The sequence below is a fragment of the Psittacula echo genome (assembly GCF_963264785.1).
Source record: "Psittacula echo genome assembly, chromosome: 7".
In the NCBI taxonomy this organism is placed as follows: Eukaryota; Metazoa; Chordata; class Aves; order Psittaciformes; family Psittacidae; genus Psittacula; species Psittacula echo.
This window is the reverse complement of record NC_137740.1, coordinates 64,866,260-64,887,213: the sequence shown is the minus strand read 5'-3', so window position 1 is coordinate 64,887,213 and position 20,954 is coordinate 64,866,260. Positions and strand designations below refer to the sequence as shown.

Here is a 20,954-nt window from a genome sequence, read left to right as displayed (position 1 = left end):
GTATTCACCATAACATAGAAATAGGAATTTAAGAGACACAACTTTCTTATTTCTGGCATAAGCAAGATGCAGGTAGATAAAGGCTTTGAAGGGGTGCAAAGTTTTCAAAGGCTTCACTAGCCCTCAGAGCATTTTTGTCTGCTTAGATCTGCGTGGTAGATTGCTCACGTAGCAAAAACTGGTATTAGTCTGTTCTCCAGCTTACTGTTAAGTTTACCAATAAGTTTCTTGAACTATACATACATAGTCCACATGCTTCAGCAACATACTTTTACTTTACCTTGAGTTAGAAGGGTTTTAAATAGCTGCACAGCTTTGTTAACATCCACTTGGAAAAATTCCCATAGTTTAATTTTTGGATACACATCTTCCCATATTATTTTACGGATACACTATAAGAATAAAAGTCATGTTAGTTAATAATGTTGATAACTGATAGAATTAAGAAAAGCTAAGTGCTCATATAAATGGTTCAGGAAAAAAGGAGTAAAGAGTTATTTCATTAAATATAACTGTAAAGTATGTACCATTTTTAATGCATTTCCACAACCTTGGAAATATTACAGGTTTATGGAGCTATTTATAGTGTTCATTAGCTTATACTTAGTTATCAGTCACTTACATTCAGGTGATGATCATTTTCAATCAAGGGAGGGACCCCTTTAGCAGTATACTTTCCATCAGCCACCATACAGGTTAAGTGCCACAGAGCTCTATCCAAGACCCAAGCTGGCTTCAGGTGAGGAGAATTTACAAGGTTATAGCCACATTCTGGATGCATCCTGAGCCATTCACTGTTAGTGGCTTATTCCAGAAAGGGAGGGGAGGAAGAAAACAAAGTAAGTACACACACTGAACACTTTGCTGTTTTGTACAAACATCCTAGCACCAAGAAGGTAAGGTACTATGGCATGTATAGTTAGCTCATGTTTCAACTAAAGTTTTCCATGTCCTATGCAGGTGCACATTACTGATAGCAGTTGTTTTGCAACAAATACAGTTGCAGAGGCCACAGAGAAACCTTGACAGTTACATAAAAATATGCAATAGTACCAACAACTCTAAACCACTAAAAAAACCAAAATCACATTTTTGTTGCAGGAAATACATCAAACAATGGCCATGAAATGCTCTTTGTGCATTAAAAGCTAAACATACATCCCAAGCCAAGATTTAAGATGACTCAAGTTTTTGGGGTTTTAATATTCTTAACCCTATCAGATGTTACACTCACAGCCAGAGAGCAAGAGTGCTACACACACTGCCCAAAAATGTAGTTAAATGGGCTTTTTAGAAAGGATTAGCTGTGAGCCTGTTGTGTACATAGGAAGTAGCAGACTAGTGGGCAGCAATGCCATCGAGCCTTACACAGGAAGATGAGTGCATACAAAGGGAACACTAGTTCAGCTCAAACACTCCACTTGACTGTTCTACCTTCTAAACTCCCCTTGTAGTTATCAACAAGCACCAGAAGATGCACTGGACAATAAAACTTAGAGAAGGCAATGAGTCTTCGCTAGAAAATGGGTGTAATATTTGACATTGTTTAGTGGTAGAACGGTTGGACTTGAGGATCTTAAAGGACTTTTCCAACCTGGTTGATTCTATGATTCTAATACAGACAGTAGTGTGCCTGTAGCAGCATGAGTAAATACATGTACAGCAGAGAGGATTGAATTTGAAAGTATGACATCGAAGAAAAAAAATCCAGCAGCTCATTTGTTTCCATTTTTGGAACTGTCCTAAACACTGTTCATCTGAAAATATTTTTTATATATGCCTTTGGATGAATATCTGCAATCTGAAAACTAAATGTGAAAAGCACAGAATGCGTAGGAACAAATACGGCTTTTACTCAGGGTTTATAATTATTTTGTTGATAATCGCTTCTCATAGAACATATCTTACTAGGCCATTGCGTTAGAAAAGCAGAGAAAAACAGAAGTACTGCTTCACACAAGTGAAAACTTATATTGGAAACATGAAGAGCCATTAATGTGCCAAAATTATAGCAAACAATGAGCACCTAAACCCCAAAACTGCTTATTTCAAAGAAGTTCAAACAAAAATGTTAACGGGAAAGAAAAGAGAATCCCTTCTCAGTCGATAGTATGACCAGCTCTTCTGAGCAATCTCATACATTATGTCTCCAAGACCATTCTGAGCATGGCAAAATTCCACGTTTATAAGGTCAAACCATTGGTGGAAATTAAGATCCTCCTGGCTCAAATGCCACCTACAACTAAAAATACCTTACTTATTCCAAAGTTACATAGAGCAACAACAAGCTCAGGTTGTTCAATGCTGTTGCATTCTTATTTAAGAAAATAATTTCACTTTTCAAAGGACTGTATTTCATATTTTTCAAAGGACATTGTTGTATAAACTAAGTTTGCTCATTGCCCAAGGCGACATTTTTTTCCTCCCCTTTATGAAGCTGAGAAAAGGTGTTTGATGTGATTATTCAAGTGCTTAAAGTAGGATTTGCACAAGTGATAAAGTCCAATTATACAGTAGTAGCCTCTTCTGAAAGACAAAGCAAGATATAATTTATTTTAGTCCATTTTTATTACTTCATGTGATCCATTGTAGCTACTGAAAGCTCAGAACACCCAAGCGACATTCCTTTTTCCGTCTCCTGGTGAAAATTAAATGCCAGCAAACACAGTATTTCTTATGTGAGGGTGTTTGAACACCTCAAAGGAAATGGCAGCCCTAAAAAGACACATCTACCCAGTTCCCAGCCAGGGTTTGCAAGTTTATCTATGCTACTCAGGGTAACATGCCAAAAGGTGCATCTATATTTAACATTAGTACATGCATCTACTTCAGTTTTCAAGCCAGGCCATAGATGCTGGCTTTCACTAGAGCCTAAAAGACACATTACCATCAAAGCCTGACTCCCACTGATGTCCGCTGTTCACGCAGCCTGTTCTCCACTCCAGTGTGGAAACCAAACACCTTAACTGCTTAATGCTGAGAGTGAGCTGCCTGACGTCCAGCAGGAACACAGAAGAAACACTGCCATTTTTACACAGTGGTCTCATCTAGAAAGCAGAGACTACCCACAGATACAGCCACTGTAAGCTGAGGGGTCATGAGCTGTGAGAATTACCAGTGTTAGAGGATTTACCGTGAGACAACTTAAGCTTTAATGCAGACACTCTGCAGAATTAATAACAATGTGCAAGCACCCATCATCCGGTCTAAGTAACTGCCTACACATTTTGTGTCTTTTCCATTCAAATGGGGCTATTAAACCACCCTAATGTGCAGGAATAAACTAATTTAACTACTTGAAACTGCTGTTCAATAAAACAAAAGTAAAGTTAAATATCCACCTAATCGAGACTCAGACAAAAAGAACCTCCAGAACTACGTGCCTATTTTCTTATTTCAAAATACCCCAAAAAAGCTCTACAGGCATATACAACATTATTGCTTACTGACACATTTCTCAGCATATGTTTCTGTTTATGCCAAATTTAGTGTTTAAGTTTGGAATCAGTTGTAAATCAAGATGTTTTGATTCTACACAACAAAGGTGGCCGGGAAATAGGAATTTAAAAGTGTGAAAGCAGGAAACAAAGGCATCAAAGTAGATCTTGCTTAATGATGTTAAGTCAGGACCCTGGCCATATTGCTATCCTGTTAGAGACTTCTAAACACCTAAACACCTAAACATCCTTTGACCATAGTACAAATCAATCGTCCATCCCAATGAAGGTTATTTCAAACTCTGAATGTAACCTGAAAAAGCCCTTCTACAAATGTAGCCAAATAAAGTGACATTTTTCTTCTCAAACATATTTTGGAGCCTAATAGTTAGGTATTTCTGTCCATAAAAACATTCTCCTTGTCAGCATGCAAATATACACAGTGAAAAGATGACAGAATCTCAAGCACATGTGAACAAAACTGGATTTTCCAGGTGGCAAAATGCAAGAAGTTTTTGATCTGAAACTGGGAGGATGTTTAAAAGGCCTCATGTTTAACTGATTAAAATTCCCTCAGACACAGAGCCAATAACTATACTTAGTAACTTCTCAGCAAACAGATACGGCAAACACAGGGCCCACGCTGCATTACAGACTGATAAGGATATTGGGCAACAGTCAACACCAAAGAACTAAAGCAAATAAAGTGAATTTCAAATTCACAGGTATCTCTTACTAGGGTTTTTTTAAGCCCCAAAGGATTGCAACATAAACACACATATCTATTTGTTGTACTCTACTACAGAAAAGTATGATCTTTAGGATTGCAGTGTAAAATGACAAGTGCATTATAAACATAATCAAAGTGAACTTATCCAAGTAATCAGCAAAACTACAAATGATGAAGTACCATAAGTTTTATCAGATCATACTGAAGAAAACCCACTGTTCCTCAAGCACTGAAGTAAAGCCTTCAGTGCATTGGCTTATATATGCTTAACCTCTCCCCGCCCCCCCGCTCCCCCCAAACAAAGCTATCTCACACACACACACACACACAAACTGAGCTGTAATGTTTCCTCCATTACTTAATCCCAGCCTCTTGTCCCTATTGTTTGTTGTCTGCATGTTAGATCCAAATTTGGACAGTTACTTTTAAGCAGTTACAAGACTAATCTCCTGTCTAACAAGAGAGTACTCAGTTCATGTTCACCCAAAAATTCATACTGCAGATGCCATTCATTTATGTGGGAACTGCACACTGCAGATCATAAAAATAACCATACTATAAAAATACAGACACACGAACAGCTCATTAATTCTCTCTTAAGAAGGGCTCTATTGACTCTTTCACTAACAATAATTAAATTCTTTTACACTGTCACAGAGACACATCAGTTATAATTCTAAAGAGTTGTCCTGGATTTGAGAGATTCAAAGGCAAAGACAAGTAAGTTGCTTAAAACAGCTACTAGAAGACGGGTTCAAGGGGGTAAAGTTAAGGTAAATAATGAAATACAATTATAGGACCAATCTGGTCATTAAACACACACAAAAAAATCCTACCAGTATGATTGTAGACTACATCTGTGACACAAAGCATATTCCATTCTGTTTTCAGCTTTTCCACAAGAGCTCCTATATCACTCCAAGTGCACTGTTTATTAGGGCTCGAAAATTCAGGATTTACTTCTAATTGATCAGCCAGTGAATAACATGATCTCGACAGTCCAAGCTTCTGCAGTGGCGTAAAATGAATCATGTTGTAACCTACATATTAAAGAAGCAATTTATTTAGTAAGAAAAACAGATTTCAGTCAAAGTGAATTGAAAGCAGCATAATAAATCGCAGTTATAACTAGTTACAGCTAGGGATTGGAATAACCAGTGTAAAATGATCTACATCTTCCCCTTGAAATTCTTTTAGCTTTAAATGACCCTGTCAGTTCCACAAACTTCCAAGTCTATCTGAAATCAAAACAATAAAACAAAAGAGGTTTCCCATCTTAAGAAATCCCTGAATTTTTACACCTCCTCGCATATTTCAATCATTTCACTGAATCTGTTACCTGCATTGAATCTAGTGGGAAATATTTAGTCTACAAACTGAAGAACAAATGAGCCGTCCCCACTGATGCTCTTCAGCGTAACTCTGGGTTTTGATCAGAAGATAAAAGTATACCCTTTAATACATGTGTGAGCATTACCTGTTTCTTTTGCAACTTTAAGCCTATCCTCCCATTCATGAAACGGTCCCAGACACTTAGCGAGGAACGTCTGGAGGGTAACACAATCCAAAGGTAACACATGATTATCGGCTCCGACACGCAAAATAGGATCCACAACGATGTAACCTCCACCACTTTTTTCATTTCTAGGGAAAAAAAACCCCAAACATTTTCATAGCTATGGTAAACATCCATTGTATCAGACAGTTTCAGAAGGAGAATCCAACAAGCGCAATTATTTCAAAACCACAGTAACCCAGTACAGTGGCTGGGGGGAGGTGGGGAACAGGACTGCAGGGCACCTGAAGAGGAGACACTGAAGAGATGTTCATTTCTTAGGCATCATCATCTCTCTACTAGGCTTACAAGAGTACAATTGGGATACAGAGCTTTAAACTCTCTGCAAAAGTGAGATGCCCTTGTTATTTCCTGAGGCAGAGTACTTCTTCCTCCTTGTGGGATATAAACAGACACAAAGAAAGTAAGACTGCCCATCTTCTGTACAAAGACCTCCATTTAGAGCACCATCTTTGGCCCTTTTAAGCTTAAGGGAGTTGGACCACCCAACTCAGAATACCAGACTACAATCATTACAGATACTGGTATATCTTCTGCACTTGTCCTGTTGAAACAAAGAAGGAAATAAAGAGTGGGAAGTAAAGAATGTCAGAACCTTTTTCTAGAAAGGTAGAAAACAACTTTCAAAGTCAGTGAAGAAAGTACAAATTAATCATCCAAATAGTCAGAATGCCGATGAGTTTGAAAACTTGTAAAAATGGCTTGGCTCTCCAACACTCACCAAGAGTCTGTTCTGTATATTCTCCAGAGTATCTATGCATCAGAAAGTATTAAACAAGCACCACAGCTACTGCCTTTCACTAGCAGATGCAGAGAGGCCCCATGGTTGCAATTTGAAAAATGCATGAAAAAAATGCTTTTATTCTTAACTGTGATTTCTTCAGGTTAAAAAGTAAACCAAGGCAGCAGACTGCATCTGGCTGCAAGTGTATAATTTTGCTTACCCAAGACTGAAATAGTACTGGTATGACCCAGAAACTTGGAGATCCAGCTTGCAGTATTTGTCAGAGTCATCTTCTTTTCCTGTGGGATTGTGCCACGATAGTGTCCTGAACTTGTGGCGATCAAACACTTCTCCAGGAGCTGGATAATTTGTGTACACAGTCACGGGCTTGCCTTGAAGAGTTGGGCCCAATCGGAATTGTAGTTCAAAGCCTCAAGAGATAAAAACCACTTTATCAGGAAGACTAGATACTTCTATTCTGTAAGTAAAAATCACTATTTGATAATATATTAAGAAGAAAAGGCATAAACATATCTGCCAAGAATTTGCATAATGGTGTAATTCTGCAGCATCACCACTCCCTACTTTCCTAACATTGTTCTTTGCACATGTTACATATAGTCCTTTACTTATACAGATGGCACTATTCAACTGCTTTCCCGTTTGTTCCTCTTTGCTGTATGAAAAGCCTTAAAAATGAAATTCAGCAAAACAATCATCAGGCTACACAAACTTTCATGCAGATTTTGGATTATGTAGTATTTAAGTATTTAAGTTTACCAAGTCCATGTATTAAGCTGACCCATGAAAGCATCTGAAAAAAAATACGGAACACATTTCAAAACAGAAAATATTTCAAATCCCTTCATTCTCTATTGAGGGTTCACTAAACAAGGCTAAATTCCTTATGCTTTTAATCTTAGAATGATATATACTTCTGTGTCATCTACAGCATACAAGCAAGTTGTTAAACTTTCAGAGAGCTCAAGAAACCAAAGGGGGTTTTGCATATCTGCTGCAGGTCACACACACATAGAAAGAGCAGTATTCAGGCTGAAGATACTCATGTTGGGGACAAAATTAAGTTGAACTATTAGGACCTAAACCTATAGGGTAGTCTGTTAAGTTGGAAATGAACTATTCAGTTTGGTCAATAGGTTTCAGAATTAGTTTCCACCTTCAGACACAGGGCCACCATTGTGTGCATGGCTAAGTACAGGGCCCCTTCAAGTGACTGGAACAGCTGTAAGTGCTCACACAGTAACTTTTATTACATTACATGCCAGCCATGTAGTTAACTGTAGTAAAACACCTACTAGCTGGAGCAGTCTACAAAACTGTAAGAGAAACCTGAGGATTTGCAAAACCAGAAAGTTCTTCATACACAGATAACAAATTATAAAGTTTAAAAAACCCTGAACAATGGCAAATTCCACTATCTTAAGTTGAAAAAGAGCAATTCATGGGGGCTCTAACATCAGAGTTCAATGTCTGAATACAATCAAATGTAAGTCTCACCAAGCTCACAGTTCCTCTTATTAACGTAATCACCACTGCACCAAATCCCACTGTGTAAAGCAGTTGTTTTAGGATCTTTATGTCTGTCAGATAAAATGAAGCTCATTTACACAGGGAAAAAATCTTAAAAGAAAAAAAATCACTTTTGGAAGGCTCAGTAGCCTCTCCCCAGCACTGTCCTGACATTTCATTGCAGGGATTACTAAAATTAGAAGACAGGGGTATATGCCATTGATATCTTATTTCCTGTAACAGTTCCACTGACATCAGGAATACTGTGCTTAAAACTACCTCTGCCCTCTCAGTGACTGCCACCAGCAGAGCACTTTGATAGCCATGCAATGTGCAACTCCCTCCAACAAAACTCACACAATGAGTTACAAACAGAGGTTAGGGTCAACGCTGCACACCTTCATTACTGACATTTCCTTAGCTCAGACTGTCAGGAAACTGACATCCATACAGTTGAAGAGAAGCCTTCTTCCTAAGAGCCAAAATCTTACTCCTCCACTAAGCCACCTTGATATTAGGCTCCTAGATCAGTAACACGAAGTAAAAAAACCCACAAAATTTCACGAGCAGTAAAAATCATTGCATCGTTAAAGGTGGTTTCTAGAGACGGCTTTAGCTTTATAATTTGAATTTGCTGAGCAGCATAATGGTGGACCAACTAGTGGGGATGTTTCTTGTTTGGTTTGGTTTCTTAGTGGGTTTTTGAGGTGTGTGCTTCCAAATAGACTTAAGAACGCTTTCAGAGAGAGGGAACATTAAGTTCTTACAAGCAGGCAGCCAGAACACTAACACAGCACAGCTCTAAGACATCTGACAGGCAACTTAAGATTCAGGAGGGCCTAAAAAGCCCATATTCTGAAACATTACCTCTGACTTTACAAGGTATTAGTATTATTGACATATTTCAAAATTACAAAGGGTGCAACATAACACATTGCAGATCAACACTAGATTTATAAAGGCTTTTTCGAGTCACTTAAGTACGTTGTAAATGCTTTGCACTTCATTCCCTGGAGACTGACAGCAGCAAAACCCGAACCCCACCGCAGCCTGAGCTCCCCACTGCTGCCCGAAGGCGGGGGTGAGCTCCCGGTCCCGGAGACACCCCGCAAGGAGAAGGAGGAGATACAGGCAGTGTTTGAGGAGGCCGCTGGCCCCGACCTACCTTGCTCCAGCCTGAAGAGAGTCTTGTCCAGCTTCTCCATCTCGCCGAGGTGCAGCAGCCGCGTCTCCTTACCGCCCGGCATGGCTGCGGCCGGCTGCCCAAAGCTCCTCCCGCACCGGGAAACTCACTTCGGGGACGGAAAAGCAAGCCCTGCCATAAGGAAACACAAACAAAACCCGCACAGGTCAGCGGCGACCCTCGGGGGACGGCGGCCGCTGGGCACGCCTCACGCCGCTGCTCCCGCTTACATGTTCCCCAGCGCCGGGGGAGCGCAGGGACGAGGGGAGAAGGGTACGAGGGAGCTGTCAGGAGGCACCCAGCCCTGGCACCGCCGCCAGCAGCACCTCGGCTGCGCTCCCCGTCCGTCAGCGCGGCCCGGCCCGCAGCCAGAGCCCCGGGGGGGCAGGGCTGACACCTGTCACTGCGCTCGCCCGCCCTGGTACTGCCGGGCCCCTCACGGCCGCGCTGTCTGCGCGGAGCGGCTCCCGCCTCACCGCCCCTCCATACTCACGAGCGGGCCCGCGGAGCGGCGGAGGCGCAGCTCCCCGCCGAGGCCGAGCGGAGCCGGGGCGGGGGCTGCGGCGGGGGGGCCGGGCAGGCACTCGCGCACTCGCCCGCTGCGGGACCGCTCTTTTTCCTTCCCTTTTCCTTGCTTTTCTTGACACAAACTTTATCGGTTCCGCCGCGGCCGCACACGGAGGCAGGCGGCGCCTGCGCAGCTCCCGCGAGAGCCCAGGGCCCGCCCCGGCAGCGGTGCGGGGCTGGGCCAGGCCGGGCGGGACCCGCGCCGCCGCGGGAAGCGCGACCTGAGGGAAGAGTTATCTCAGGAGCGACCTCCGTGCCCGGAGCGGCTGCGGGCGGGCTGAGCTCTCCGCCAGCCGGGCCTCGGAGGGCCCCAGGGCGCTCAGGAAGCCGATCTCCAGCCCCTGCGTTTACAGCCATAGCCACCGCCACAGCGTGAGGGACCGCCCACCACCGGGGGCTCGGACCAACGCTCCGTGTGATTTAACGGGCGTTCCGCTGAGGAAAACGTGGCTTTAAACGGCGCCTGGAGTGGCTCCTTGCGGCGATGGAAACGCCGCTCCAAGGGGCTTCCGCGGCGGATCCCGCCCCTCCGCGTCCGAGGCCGCGCCGCGGGCACACGGCGGCCGGCTGCTGTCTGATAGGCTGCGCTGCAGAACAAACATGGTGTCAGTCAGCGTTTAAGTGCTATGTATAGGGTGTGGAAAGGGGCTGCGGGGATGTGTCTTTGAGCAAGAGGTAAGGTGGTTTTAAATACGAACACCACTCCAGACCCCCAAACCCACCCTCCTCGTTTTGGAGCATCCTGGGCACCAGACAGCCCGTCCCCTTGCTTTGTGTTGCAGAATACCTGGAACTGTTGCTCCAGGCCTCTCACCACCTAAGTCATTTACTGCACCCCACTGCAAAGGTCACCCTTGCAGCTTCGGAATGTCAGTTTGTTTTTATTGCCTAGAACTACCTAAAATGAAACAACACCACCAACAAAGTCCTTCTCAATTTACAGCCACCGTGTCATTATACTGTTTATTGCTTTTTTATTTTCAAAGTATTTTGTGGACTTGGGAGGAGCCTGGAAAACAATTGAGACAACTATTTTACTTCCAGTCATCCCATGCATAGCCTTTTAATTGTGTCATACTCCAGTGTGTTCACCTGATTACGATGCATTTAGGGTCGGATATAAGGAGGAAGTTCTTTACTGGGAGGGTGGTGAGGCACTGGAATGGGTTGCCCAGGGAGGTTGTGAATGCTCCATCCTTGGCAGTGCTCAAGGCCAGGTTGGACAGAGCCTTGGGTGGCATGGTTTAATGTGGGGTGTCCATGCCCATGGCAGGGGGGTTGGAACTTGATGATCTTAAGGTCCTTTCCAACCCTAACTGTTCTGTGATTCTATGATATGCATGGAGGCACTTCCACCCAGTTCAGACGGAGTCTGTTACCTTTTGGTAGCTGTTTTTTTGCCTTGCCTCCTTCACTTGCTTCTCTCTCTGAACGTTTGTTTGTTCCTCATTACAGTTCACTTTTTTCTGGTATTGCTGAGAGGGGTTTTCATGTTGGTGTAAGTGATGAATATGTCAGCTTTTATATCCCAACAATATTACAGTCCCTAGAGAGACTGGGGGAAAATTCCTAGTAAAAGCCCCGCTGTGTGTTTGTGCAGTTCCCTTAACATTCACCTCAGTGAGACTCATTCAGATAGGATTCAAAAGTGATACTTTCAATCTGGATTATTTTACATGGATGTTTCCTTGGGGCCCAGTAGGATTCTCCCATCTTCCTTGTCTTTCCTTGCCTCCCTTTTTCCTACTCAGCTTTCAGGTCTGTGTACTTTGTATACAAGGACAGACTTGCACCTAGCAAAAGCCCACCTCTCCTGGTTTGCTGGCTGTTTTCTCTGAATAGGATGTGTCCTAGCAAAGAAGATATAACATAGGAATGGGAAACACAAGATGTTCCAACAGGTATGGGAGTTTTAAGAATAAAACCAACAGACATCGTTGAAAGGGATCTGGACCATCTCTTTGCTGTGGTCTTCAACAGGCTTCAGCAGCCAGAAATGACTCTCTGCCACAGAGCCTTGTACAAGAGTCTCTGCCTCCAGGCTTGCTATTGTCCTGTTGCATTCTGTTATTGTGGGATTTAGAAATTCCCTGAGCCGCTTAGGCAGTGAATGCTTCTAAGAGAGGAAGAGCAAATAATGCCTATGTAGCCAAGTCCTTTGCATTAATAGTTACCCTAAAAGTGCATGTTGAAAAGAAAAGTGCATATGAAAAGAAAAACCCAAAAGGGTATCACTGAAGGCAATTTCACCACTGCTACTAAGTTTTAAAATGTGTCTCCACAATATTGTGCATTTAGACAGGTTTTGGAATGTATCCAAGTTTGTGAAAAAGGATTTTGAAGTTTCTCAAGACAAAAATCATCAGGAAACCAAACTAGCACACAGCCTCCTGGTTCTAAATCCTGAAGCAGTTATTTTGACCAACACTTGTGGCTGTAGCTAAAACAGATATCAACAGTCTAAATGAAGGATACGATCCATTACACAGCAAAAAAGTTCCCAGAGTACTATTGAATCACTTAGTGACTAGGACAGTACCATTTCATTTGCCTTCGATTCAATATGAAAAAAATTACTATTACAAAGATACTGAATGAATATAGCAGGTTTATGAAGTTTAATCAGGAAAACAGAGCAGATTGCTCTAATTCTTTCTCTGTCAGTGTCACCTCTTACGCTGACACATCCCTCACAGACTTTGGCCTGTGTTAACAGGCGTAAACTGAGCAATCTTTCTGTATATGGGAACCACACCAGCAAAACATCAGTGCACAAGTGCTACCATTTAGCATTGTAGATATTGTGTAGGACACAGCCAACAGCAATCAATCATGGCATTTGCTATACTAGCATCTAAATGGTGGATTTGACAGTACCATTTTACCTTCAGTGTGCAGTTTCTCTGTGTGGGATATGATATACCACAGCAGGAAAAGATCAGTAGTTACTTCAAAGTAAGAGTGGATGCCATATCAATGTCATTATCAGGAAATAATTTCCCAGCTTTTTCAATTACATTCGTACCCAAATCCTTCCATTCTTTTACATCCATCTTCTTAGTATTCCTTCCCCTCCCGCTTTCTGTTTTGCATCACAGGATTACAGAACACTTCCCCTAGCAGTGGCCTCAGTACACTTTGGGGAGCCCATTCACTAGGTGTCAGATGTCATATTGCTTTATGCCTGTTTTAAAGGTTATGACTGTAAAGTGTGGGAGCTTTGAGTACTTGCATAGCAGTCCTCTTTTTTAGAAATAATTAGTTTTAATAACAGAACAATAGCTCCTGATGACAACAGTAAAAGCCAGCTAGCAGAGAGAGATCTTAACTGAGCAGCTAACTAAAATTAAATGCAGATTCCTTTGGCGTGTGTGCAGGTGTAAGAGACTTCATAACATTTAAAGTGAGAGCACAGTTTTTCTCAGTGCCCCACACCCATGACCTGTAAATTCATGAGTTAACACTGGGCTGTGGTTCAAACAATAGGAAGCTTCAGAGTTGTTGACTCTTCTATCGAGCTGTCCTCTTCTAACAGGGAGATCTCATCCAGAAATGCAACCCTGATTTTAAAGAAAGCTTGTTTTCTTTAAAATTCTCTCTGCAATTTAATGAGACTGAAGTCTTTTCTGTGAGTTAGCGCTTTCATATGCAGTGGCTGAAAACAAATGCTGTTCTTAGACACGTTAGGTGCCCTGCAGGAAATTACACATGGCCTTGGACCTTAGAATCTAGTATTAAGAGAATAAATTGGTCAGAACATTGAAGTAATCACCTGTAGCCTATTTTTCTCAAATCCCTTTTAAATAGGCAAACAGATTGCATTAGCCTGATAGGCAGTGAGTAACTAGTAGGCTGGAATAAAAATGTCTATATAAATAAGAGACTAAATGAGATGGAGAGGCTAGGACACTAGCCTATGCAGTTTGTTCTTACTGAACTTGTAAATGCCCTTTCCTCTAGTTACTTGGCACTGTTGGTTTGACCTTTCAAAGATGAACCTGTTGTCATCAGGAATTTTTAGATTGCAGACACATTTTTTGTTTGTTTTTAATCCCAGTCTGGCCATTCTTTTACTGTGTGGCCTTAAAAAAGCAATGCTTTCTGCTTTAACTTCTATCTAAAGTTAGTCTGCTATAAATTTTTAATAGAAGCTAGTAAAATTTAATGTATTTGTCTTTAAAGAGGTCCAAATAAAATTTTGCTATGGTTAAATGGAGCTTTTCACATAATTGCTTAAGATTTATTTGAGCATGGTTTAGCTAACAGCATCACATTTATTTGATATTAATAATCTTCTGCAATTGTGGTGACTTGGCAAACAACATTTTAAACTAATGTCTGGATGGTATTCTTATACCATTTAACTTAGTAAAGAGTAAAAGAAATTCACATGTATTGGGACAATTTTTGTTTTACAAGGGCAACATGTTATACCAGTTTGCTGAATCACTACCAGCACCTTTATCTTCCCATAAATTGTTCCATTTACAGTGATATATGCTGAGATTTAAGACTTGAGAGTATCTATTCTTAAAGGAGCTCTAATAGTTTTATCAGGCAGATCTGCTGTTTTGGTTTTATATTTCTTCCTCAAAGATAAATATTTAAAGAGTGTCTCTTGCACAGTCCATTTTCTTTATGATGTCCCTTCCTACTATATTGAACTACAGTGAGATTACCGTGGGTATTTTCCGGGTCCATTAAAATTATAATCCTTAAATTTTACCTAAACAGCTCTTTAAGATCAAATGGCAAACAACTAATAGCACATGTGTCTGTTGTATAAAATTGGTATCTGATTTTTAAGTGAAGAAGTAACTACATACTAGTCTCACTTAACCTGAGGTTGTCTGAAAGCTGGGATCTGTCAGCCTGCTTTGTAATCATTCAGCACAGATAGAATTCAAGCCATAGTAATTTAAACAGTCTACCATGCTGTAATGTGTTGCAGCAGGAGAATATTTCACCATATGTATGACTACGGAAGCATTTGTTTTTAAAGACAATTTTCATCTCTTCCTCATCTTTATGTCTTGGAGCAAATCCGTGATTTCTCATTGCCAAATCAGGTTCAATCCCAGGCCTCTTTTCAACATGTTTTTACATTCTACCAAGTTAAACATGAGCAGGCAAGGTGATGCAAGAGTGGTTTGCACTCTAAAGCTAAAGGTTTGCACTACAGGGCTAAAATTCAGACAGCTCTTCTTTTGCTATATAGCAATCAGTGCACCTAAATTAACATTTACAGTTGAACCATCACCAATTGCTGCTACCAGAAATTCAAAGTTCTTACTTAATGTTTGTCTTATTGATATTGTCACATCTTTTGGTTACCCATGAATTTGAGTTTAGGATTGCTGATCAGAGGTAGCTTGCCCAAAGCTGGGCAGCAGCTTCTATGTGTACTCCCAGGAGCTAGGAATTACTGCTGTATGTTGAGACAAACTGCTGCCACCACCCAGCTTTTCAGAGTATGTTATCTCTGTGCAAACCCCAGCTCTCCATTCCAGCTTGATTCTTGGTTGTGAAGGAATCACTGTCCCCTACAGTAGTACAGTACCGATATTTTTCCTCCAAGTGTGTCTGTGACATATTTGTTGGGTCACTTCAGCTGCCGTGCAGCAGGTTCCTCCAAGGTTTGGAATTTCCTTGGGGGTACCAACTTGCACAGAGACTATGTACTAACCTGGTTCTGCGGAAGGCAGCTTTCCGTAGCATCTCTGGACTGGGTCACTACACCTGACTTCATATTCCCTTGTGCTCATGAAGTGAGGATTGCTGCTTGTAGGACTTGAAAGCTGGGATGAAATAATCTCTCTCTTATCCTTCTCACAACTCTCCTATGTTGGTGAAAAATATAGAAAACTCAAGAAAGTGAGTAATTCAGTACTGTTAACAAATAAAACTTCAGCAATGTGCATCAGATAAAGTGATGGCCCATATAAAGTGACTTTATTGGATTGCTTTATCCAATTTGATTTGATTTGATTGTGCTGTGCCCTGAGTGAAGGTGGAGACTTTTCCAGAGCAGTGGCAGGTTGTCACTGCATCGTAGCACCCATACAGACCTAGCTCAAATTTGGATCAGGGAAGCAAACTTCATTCTTTTACTTCACATAAGCAAGACATTAATTTTTGGAAAGAATCCTCTTGAAGTCAGAGTCGATGCACATTTGGGTAGAAACTATGGTGCGAGTACTTCAGCTGCTGGTGTGCCGCGACACCAAAGTTGAAGTTTCTACGTGGCCAAGAGTGCAAAGGCTTATTTACTTAGTGGCTAATGCCACCAGGTGGTTGGGGAGGGGAATCGGCTGAAAGCCGTCAAATGCGGGTTTCTTTTCTTTCTAGATAAACAAGTATCGTCGTATAAATACGATTCCAAGGGTTCATTTTTATACGTGACATAAAACAACGTAAAAGTAGTGAAAGTAGAAAGGGCTGATGAGTAGAGAGGAAGAAAGACCAAAGGGAAGCATACACAAAAAAGGGGTATTTCTGGAGGTCAGTGGGATACATGTATTTATTTGAGATATGTATCTATTTTGTATCCATTACTCTATTTCTACAAAATAGAGTAAGTCAGTTGGTAAGAAACACCTAAGTATGAAACAGGAGGCTTCAGGATGCTACACTGGGACATTTATTTCCTTTTAGATGGTCAGGGTTGTTTCAATGACTCACCATTCCCCTCTCTTTGGAGAAAAAATTCATATGCAAATTGCTTTGGTAGGAAAAAAAATTCCGATCTAATATTATTGTTATTATTTCCCTAATACATATTTAGCTAAGATGATGCTGCTGAAAAGCTTGGAAAAGCTTGAAAAAAGTCTGGTCCTGTAAGTGTAGGATGCACAGAAGTGAGGTGAATAAATACGGGTGTCTTCATAGGAGGACCAGTATCCTGCATGTATTGGGCCAAATCTAAATGCACTTTTTCAAACACATATTAATATATCAAAATAGAAAGCAGCAGTAACAAAAACTTCTTAGATCTAAGCTACCCATCACCAAGACAATCTGATAGGGATGCAGCCTTTTTGCACATCACTTGACTTAAGCTCAAGTTGTGTTTTACTGAGGTAATCTTTCCAGTAACACAGAGAAACCATTTGTCTCGTGCACACATATATGAACCTTGAGCAAGGACTGACCTTCCAAAAGACCACAGTCTTGCTGTATAGGTAGCTTAATACCTCAGAGGAAAACTGATTACAAGGAACCACATAATAACATGGGGCCTCTTCAGATGTAGCTTCAATGGCTTATTGTTTTCCATATTACTTTGAGCTTAAAAAATAGCACAGTGATCAGTATATAGCTTGGACCGTGCAAGATTTCATTTCCAAAATGATATCTATTTTACTTAATTGCTCTCTCAGTTCTTAAGCAACAGAAATTCCCCTTTATGTACGTGGCATGAAGCCTCCCTGTTGCTTTCCAAATTATAAGCTTTCACTTACTTCCTTGAGGTTCTGTAACAAACTATGCAAAAAAGTCATCAGCTTCTTTTCATGTTAGATGTTATGTTGCTTATTTGCCACTTGAAGCTGTCATCCTCTGACATAGTTCAGTAGCAGATTACATGATTTTCTCTCTCTTCAGGCTTGTAGGAAGCTAAAACCCCAGCTCCCCAGCCCTCTTTGTTTCTAACTGATACCTTGGGTAAAATACTAACTAATGCTTTGCAATAAATCCAGAATTATTATGAACACACTAATAGAACCATAATTGCAGAACACTTACAAAGAAGATGCATCTGTGTACTCTTTATGGTTCATATGTTCTAATCACAGAATCCTGGACAGGGTTGGGTTGGAAGGAACCTTAAAGCTCATCCAGCTCCAACCCCTGCCACGGGCAGGGACACCTCACACTAGAGCAGCTTGCTCCAAGCCCCTGTGTCCAACCTGGCCTTGAACACTGCCAGGGATGGGGCAGCCACAGCTTCTCTGGGCACCCTGGGCCAGCGCCTCAGCACCCTCACAGCATTTTATTTCCTTGATAAAATGCATTTTATTTCCTTGATACCCGTTGGATGTTGACACTTCACAAGTCAGCATGCAGTACTCTTTCATAGAAATATTTTCATTAAGGCTGTAAAACTTGCTGACGATTTTTCTTTTCAGGAGATCAGTATGATTGAAAAGAGTCTTTCCAGACAGACTGATGATTGCTAATGCAGGAGGAGTATAGGTACTCATACTCCGTACTTAAGAGCAGTTGTTTTTTCTTGGTTCTCTTGGTGTTTTCCTGGTTTTCTTGCTTTATAGCTCTACGGCAATACAGCCAACACCTTCTGAAATAAGAGAAGCTATAAAATGAGAAGGAAACCAGTATTCCCTCCCTTACTTTTCACAGATAGATGATTTTTTCCTTAAGCTCTGATTACAGTTTCCAGCAGGATTGTTACTTGCATTTTCATGCCTCCTCGTGGGTATTAATGAGGAAATTATGTCCATATGTATTTTTATATTTCTAACAATGTCTCAGAGACCCCTTTTTGTCCATGAGCCAAGACCCTAAAATAAGATCTTAAAAATATCTTTATATCGATTCCACTATAATCTTTGTAAATTAAGAATCTAAAGTTCATCAAGAATGTTGGTCACTCTGGTCACCAGAGTTTTTGTACTGTAAATGTATGTATATTAGTATTTGTCATACTAATACTGTGTCTGCAAGGAAGGCAGCTTTTAATCAGCATATATGAATTAGAAAAACACAAACACTTAATGGATGTACTTGGGCTTAGAATTGTATCAAACTCATATTTTGGAGACTTTATGAATAACTTGTTATTCATTAAGTTCATAAATTCATTAGTCATATTCACATATTATTCACTAATATTCATTCATAAACCTAATTATACAGCCCTCTCCCCCCAGGTAGGGAGAAATATCCATATTTCACTTTAAGCTATGAGTATGTGTTATGTTTCTTCAGGTGCTGTAAACTTAGTTCAGTTGCTGTAAGATTAGTGAAAGTCTGAGCTTCCCAGTGCCTTTCATAAGCAAGATAATACAAGTGTAACAGACAAGTCACTTGTAGGGTTAGGCAAAGGAGTTCATTATTGTTTTTCATGTTAAAAATATCTCATATATATATATCTTATAACCTCTAGGGTTAATACTGCTTTTATAGAAACTGAGAAATCAGTAGAATTCTAACAGCATTTGCAAGTTCTGTTATATTTTAGTGGAGAAGTGATTTTAAAGAAAATACGGGTATTTCTAGTCTGAGGGAGGACAAAATTCCCATGGTATTTTTATTCAGTAATTGTCTTTCTGTGCCGCTTTATGAGCAATTGAGGACTAGGAACAAGAGGAAATAAAACCGAACTCACAAAAGCCTGTGTAAGTAACTGCAGTTTCAGCCGGTAAAACCCCAGTTACAGCCAGTACTTACTTGCTTTCTCGATAAGAACAACCCGATTTTGCAAGCCCGTGCATGGGAACACCTTTAGGCACACGAATAGCACTGCACATGAGCTCAGCAAGCGTCTACAAGGACAATCTCTCAGGAACACCCCCAGCGGCAAGACTCTAGCTGCAAAACCAGGACACTTATCAACACCCCCAGCGTTTAGAGCCTGCAAAGGAGCGATGTGCCCATACCACAACTCATAGGATCCCAGTTCTCTGGGCGGAGAGGTAGGAGGGAGGCTCTTGCAGACGAAGGGGCTGGCCCGGCCAGACCCGCCTCTTTTCCCGTTGCCATTCCCTGCGGGAGCGGTGGCTGGTGTGAGTGAGTGACGGTGGTGTGGGGTGGACGGGGCTGTTGTAGCCGCAGGGTGCTGCGTTTAAACTAACCCAGGGAGTGCTCAAAGTGTGGGGACTGTAGGTGTTTTGAAAGCTAGGTGTGCTTAATAGGGTGTCTGTAGTAGCTGTGAAGCTTTTTAAACACCTTTAAAGCTGCCTTGCATGCAGGCAGTCCTGAGTTGCTTTTGGGAAAACTCTTAAGCCTGCTTGCCTTAATGAGTAAAAGGTAAGCTCTGGCTTATTTTAGCTGGAAACCACCCCAGCCATGTTCCTTTTGTATATTGTTTGTTTCTTAATGTTATGTGAATATTGCTTGCTTGTTTTGCTTCTTCATCAATGTGTTAAGGGATAGCTGTGACAGTAAAGGTACTGATCCTATAGTTGGATTTGCTTGTTGTTATAGGTCAGTCTGTAACTTCGGGTTCTTTATAGAGTTTAAAGTTTGCAAGGTTGCGGCCTTAAAGATTGTGTGCAGAGCAGGTGCCCAACAGAAAGTTAGATGACTAATTGAACAGGGCAAAATCCTTGCCTCTTGTTCATTCTTGGTGGGATATATGGAAAAAAGACAAACTTACCATGTTCTTTTCTAGGATTGCTCCTGCTTCTAAAAGTAAGAAAGTGTCTCTTTGGTAGGGAGTAAATGTTTAACAAGCTTTGAAATTAAGCTGCAAACTTGTACCAACTTCTGCTTTCAGGAAGAAGTTATTAAAAGCTGTGGTTGGGTTTTGTGGTGCTTTTGTTATTTTTGTAGTTCTTTTTCTTTTCTTAACTGCCCCAGAAGATAATTAAAAGAATTACTTAATATGAAACTGCCTGAGCTCTGTGGAAGTAGGTATCTGCCAAAGCAAAGGAAGCTGCAGGGTCAGAGCTTTATTCCAGCTCATGCACTTCAGCTGATGTGTAGGGTCTCACGGGCTGAGCTTGGGGAGCAGTGTAAAATGTGTGCCTGAGGGAAAGAACACTCTTAGAAATGTTTCTTTTTTGGTGTGTGTACTGTTTCTGCTTTCAGACAAACTTCCTGCGATCCTGGGTTTGATAAAGGTTAATGCTGTTAGATGCAAGTCAAATAGGAGAGGTTCCAGTGTAATGCGAGTCATCTTCCTATTAGAAAGCCAGGGTCAGTTTTACTTGGACTTGCTCACTCTGACAGAAGGACTGGCTGTGAGGTAAACACTTGAACTGTTACAAAACCTGATTTTGGAACAGACAAGCCTTGGAGTTCTCTTTGGATGTTTCCTGAGTAGAAAGACCAAGAGGCTGAGGTGTGTATGTTTTGTCATCTTGGGGGATATGGGAGTGTGTGTTTGTATTTTAAAAGTAATAAGTTATTGTGAATGTGAACACTACTTGTTTTCTGCTCTTGCTCAATCCAACTGTTGTGATTATGACCACATTTAAATGAGCAGAAGCTAACCCAAGCTCTTCCTCTGAAGCTGGAGAGGAGGT

At 41.3% G+C, this 20,954-nt stretch overlaps 2 protein-coding genes across 22 annotated transcripts in view; one reads left to right on the top strand and one right to left on the bottom strand.

Moving 5' to 3' along the window:
- Positions 1 to 9,845, bottom strand: part of AGL (amylo-alpha-1,6-glucosidase and 4-alpha-glucanotransferase) — a 38,687-nt gene extending 28,842 nt beyond the window's left edge. For 5 of the 7 annotated variants that reach the window (XR_013957339.1, XM_080622588.1, XM_080622591.1 and 2 more), the window contains exons 1-7: positions 9,674 to 9,845; positions 9,163 to 9,312; positions 6,688 to 6,898; positions 5,645 to 5,811; positions 5,004 to 5,207; positions 623 to 804; positions 281 to 392 (exon numbers count right to left, since the gene is read on the bottom strand). Coding sequence is in view for 6 of the 7 variants with exons in the window: in XM_080622588.1 (XP_080478714.1) it covers positions 281 to 392; positions 623 to 804; positions 5,004 to 5,207; positions 5,645 to 5,811; positions 6,688 to 6,898; positions 9,163 to 9,244 (958 nt within the window). In the remaining variant the exon portion in view is untranslated. Of the gene's footprint in view, positions 1 to 280; positions 393 to 622; positions 805 to 5,003; positions 5,208 to 5,644; positions 5,812 to 6,687; positions 6,899 to 9,162; positions 9,313 to 9,410; positions 9,652 to 9,673 lie in introns of those variants that run through there. The other 2 variants (XM_080622589.1, XM_080622590.1) reach the window with 2 other exon arrangements.
- Positions 9,846 to 19,364: 9,519 nt separating this feature from the next.
- The window catches only part of FRRS1 (ferric chelate reductase 1), a 50,261-nt gene continuing 48,671 nt past the window's right edge, over positions 19,365 to 20,954 (top strand). For 9 of the 15 annotated variants that reach the window (XR_013957349.1, XR_013957350.1, XR_013957351.1 and 6 more), the window contains exons 1-2: positions 19,505 to 19,734; positions 20,518 to 20,770. The gene's annotated coding sequence lies outside the window, so the exon portion shown is untranslated. The other 6 variants (XM_080622712.1, XM_080622716.1, XM_080622707.1 and 3 more) reach the window with 6 other exon arrangements.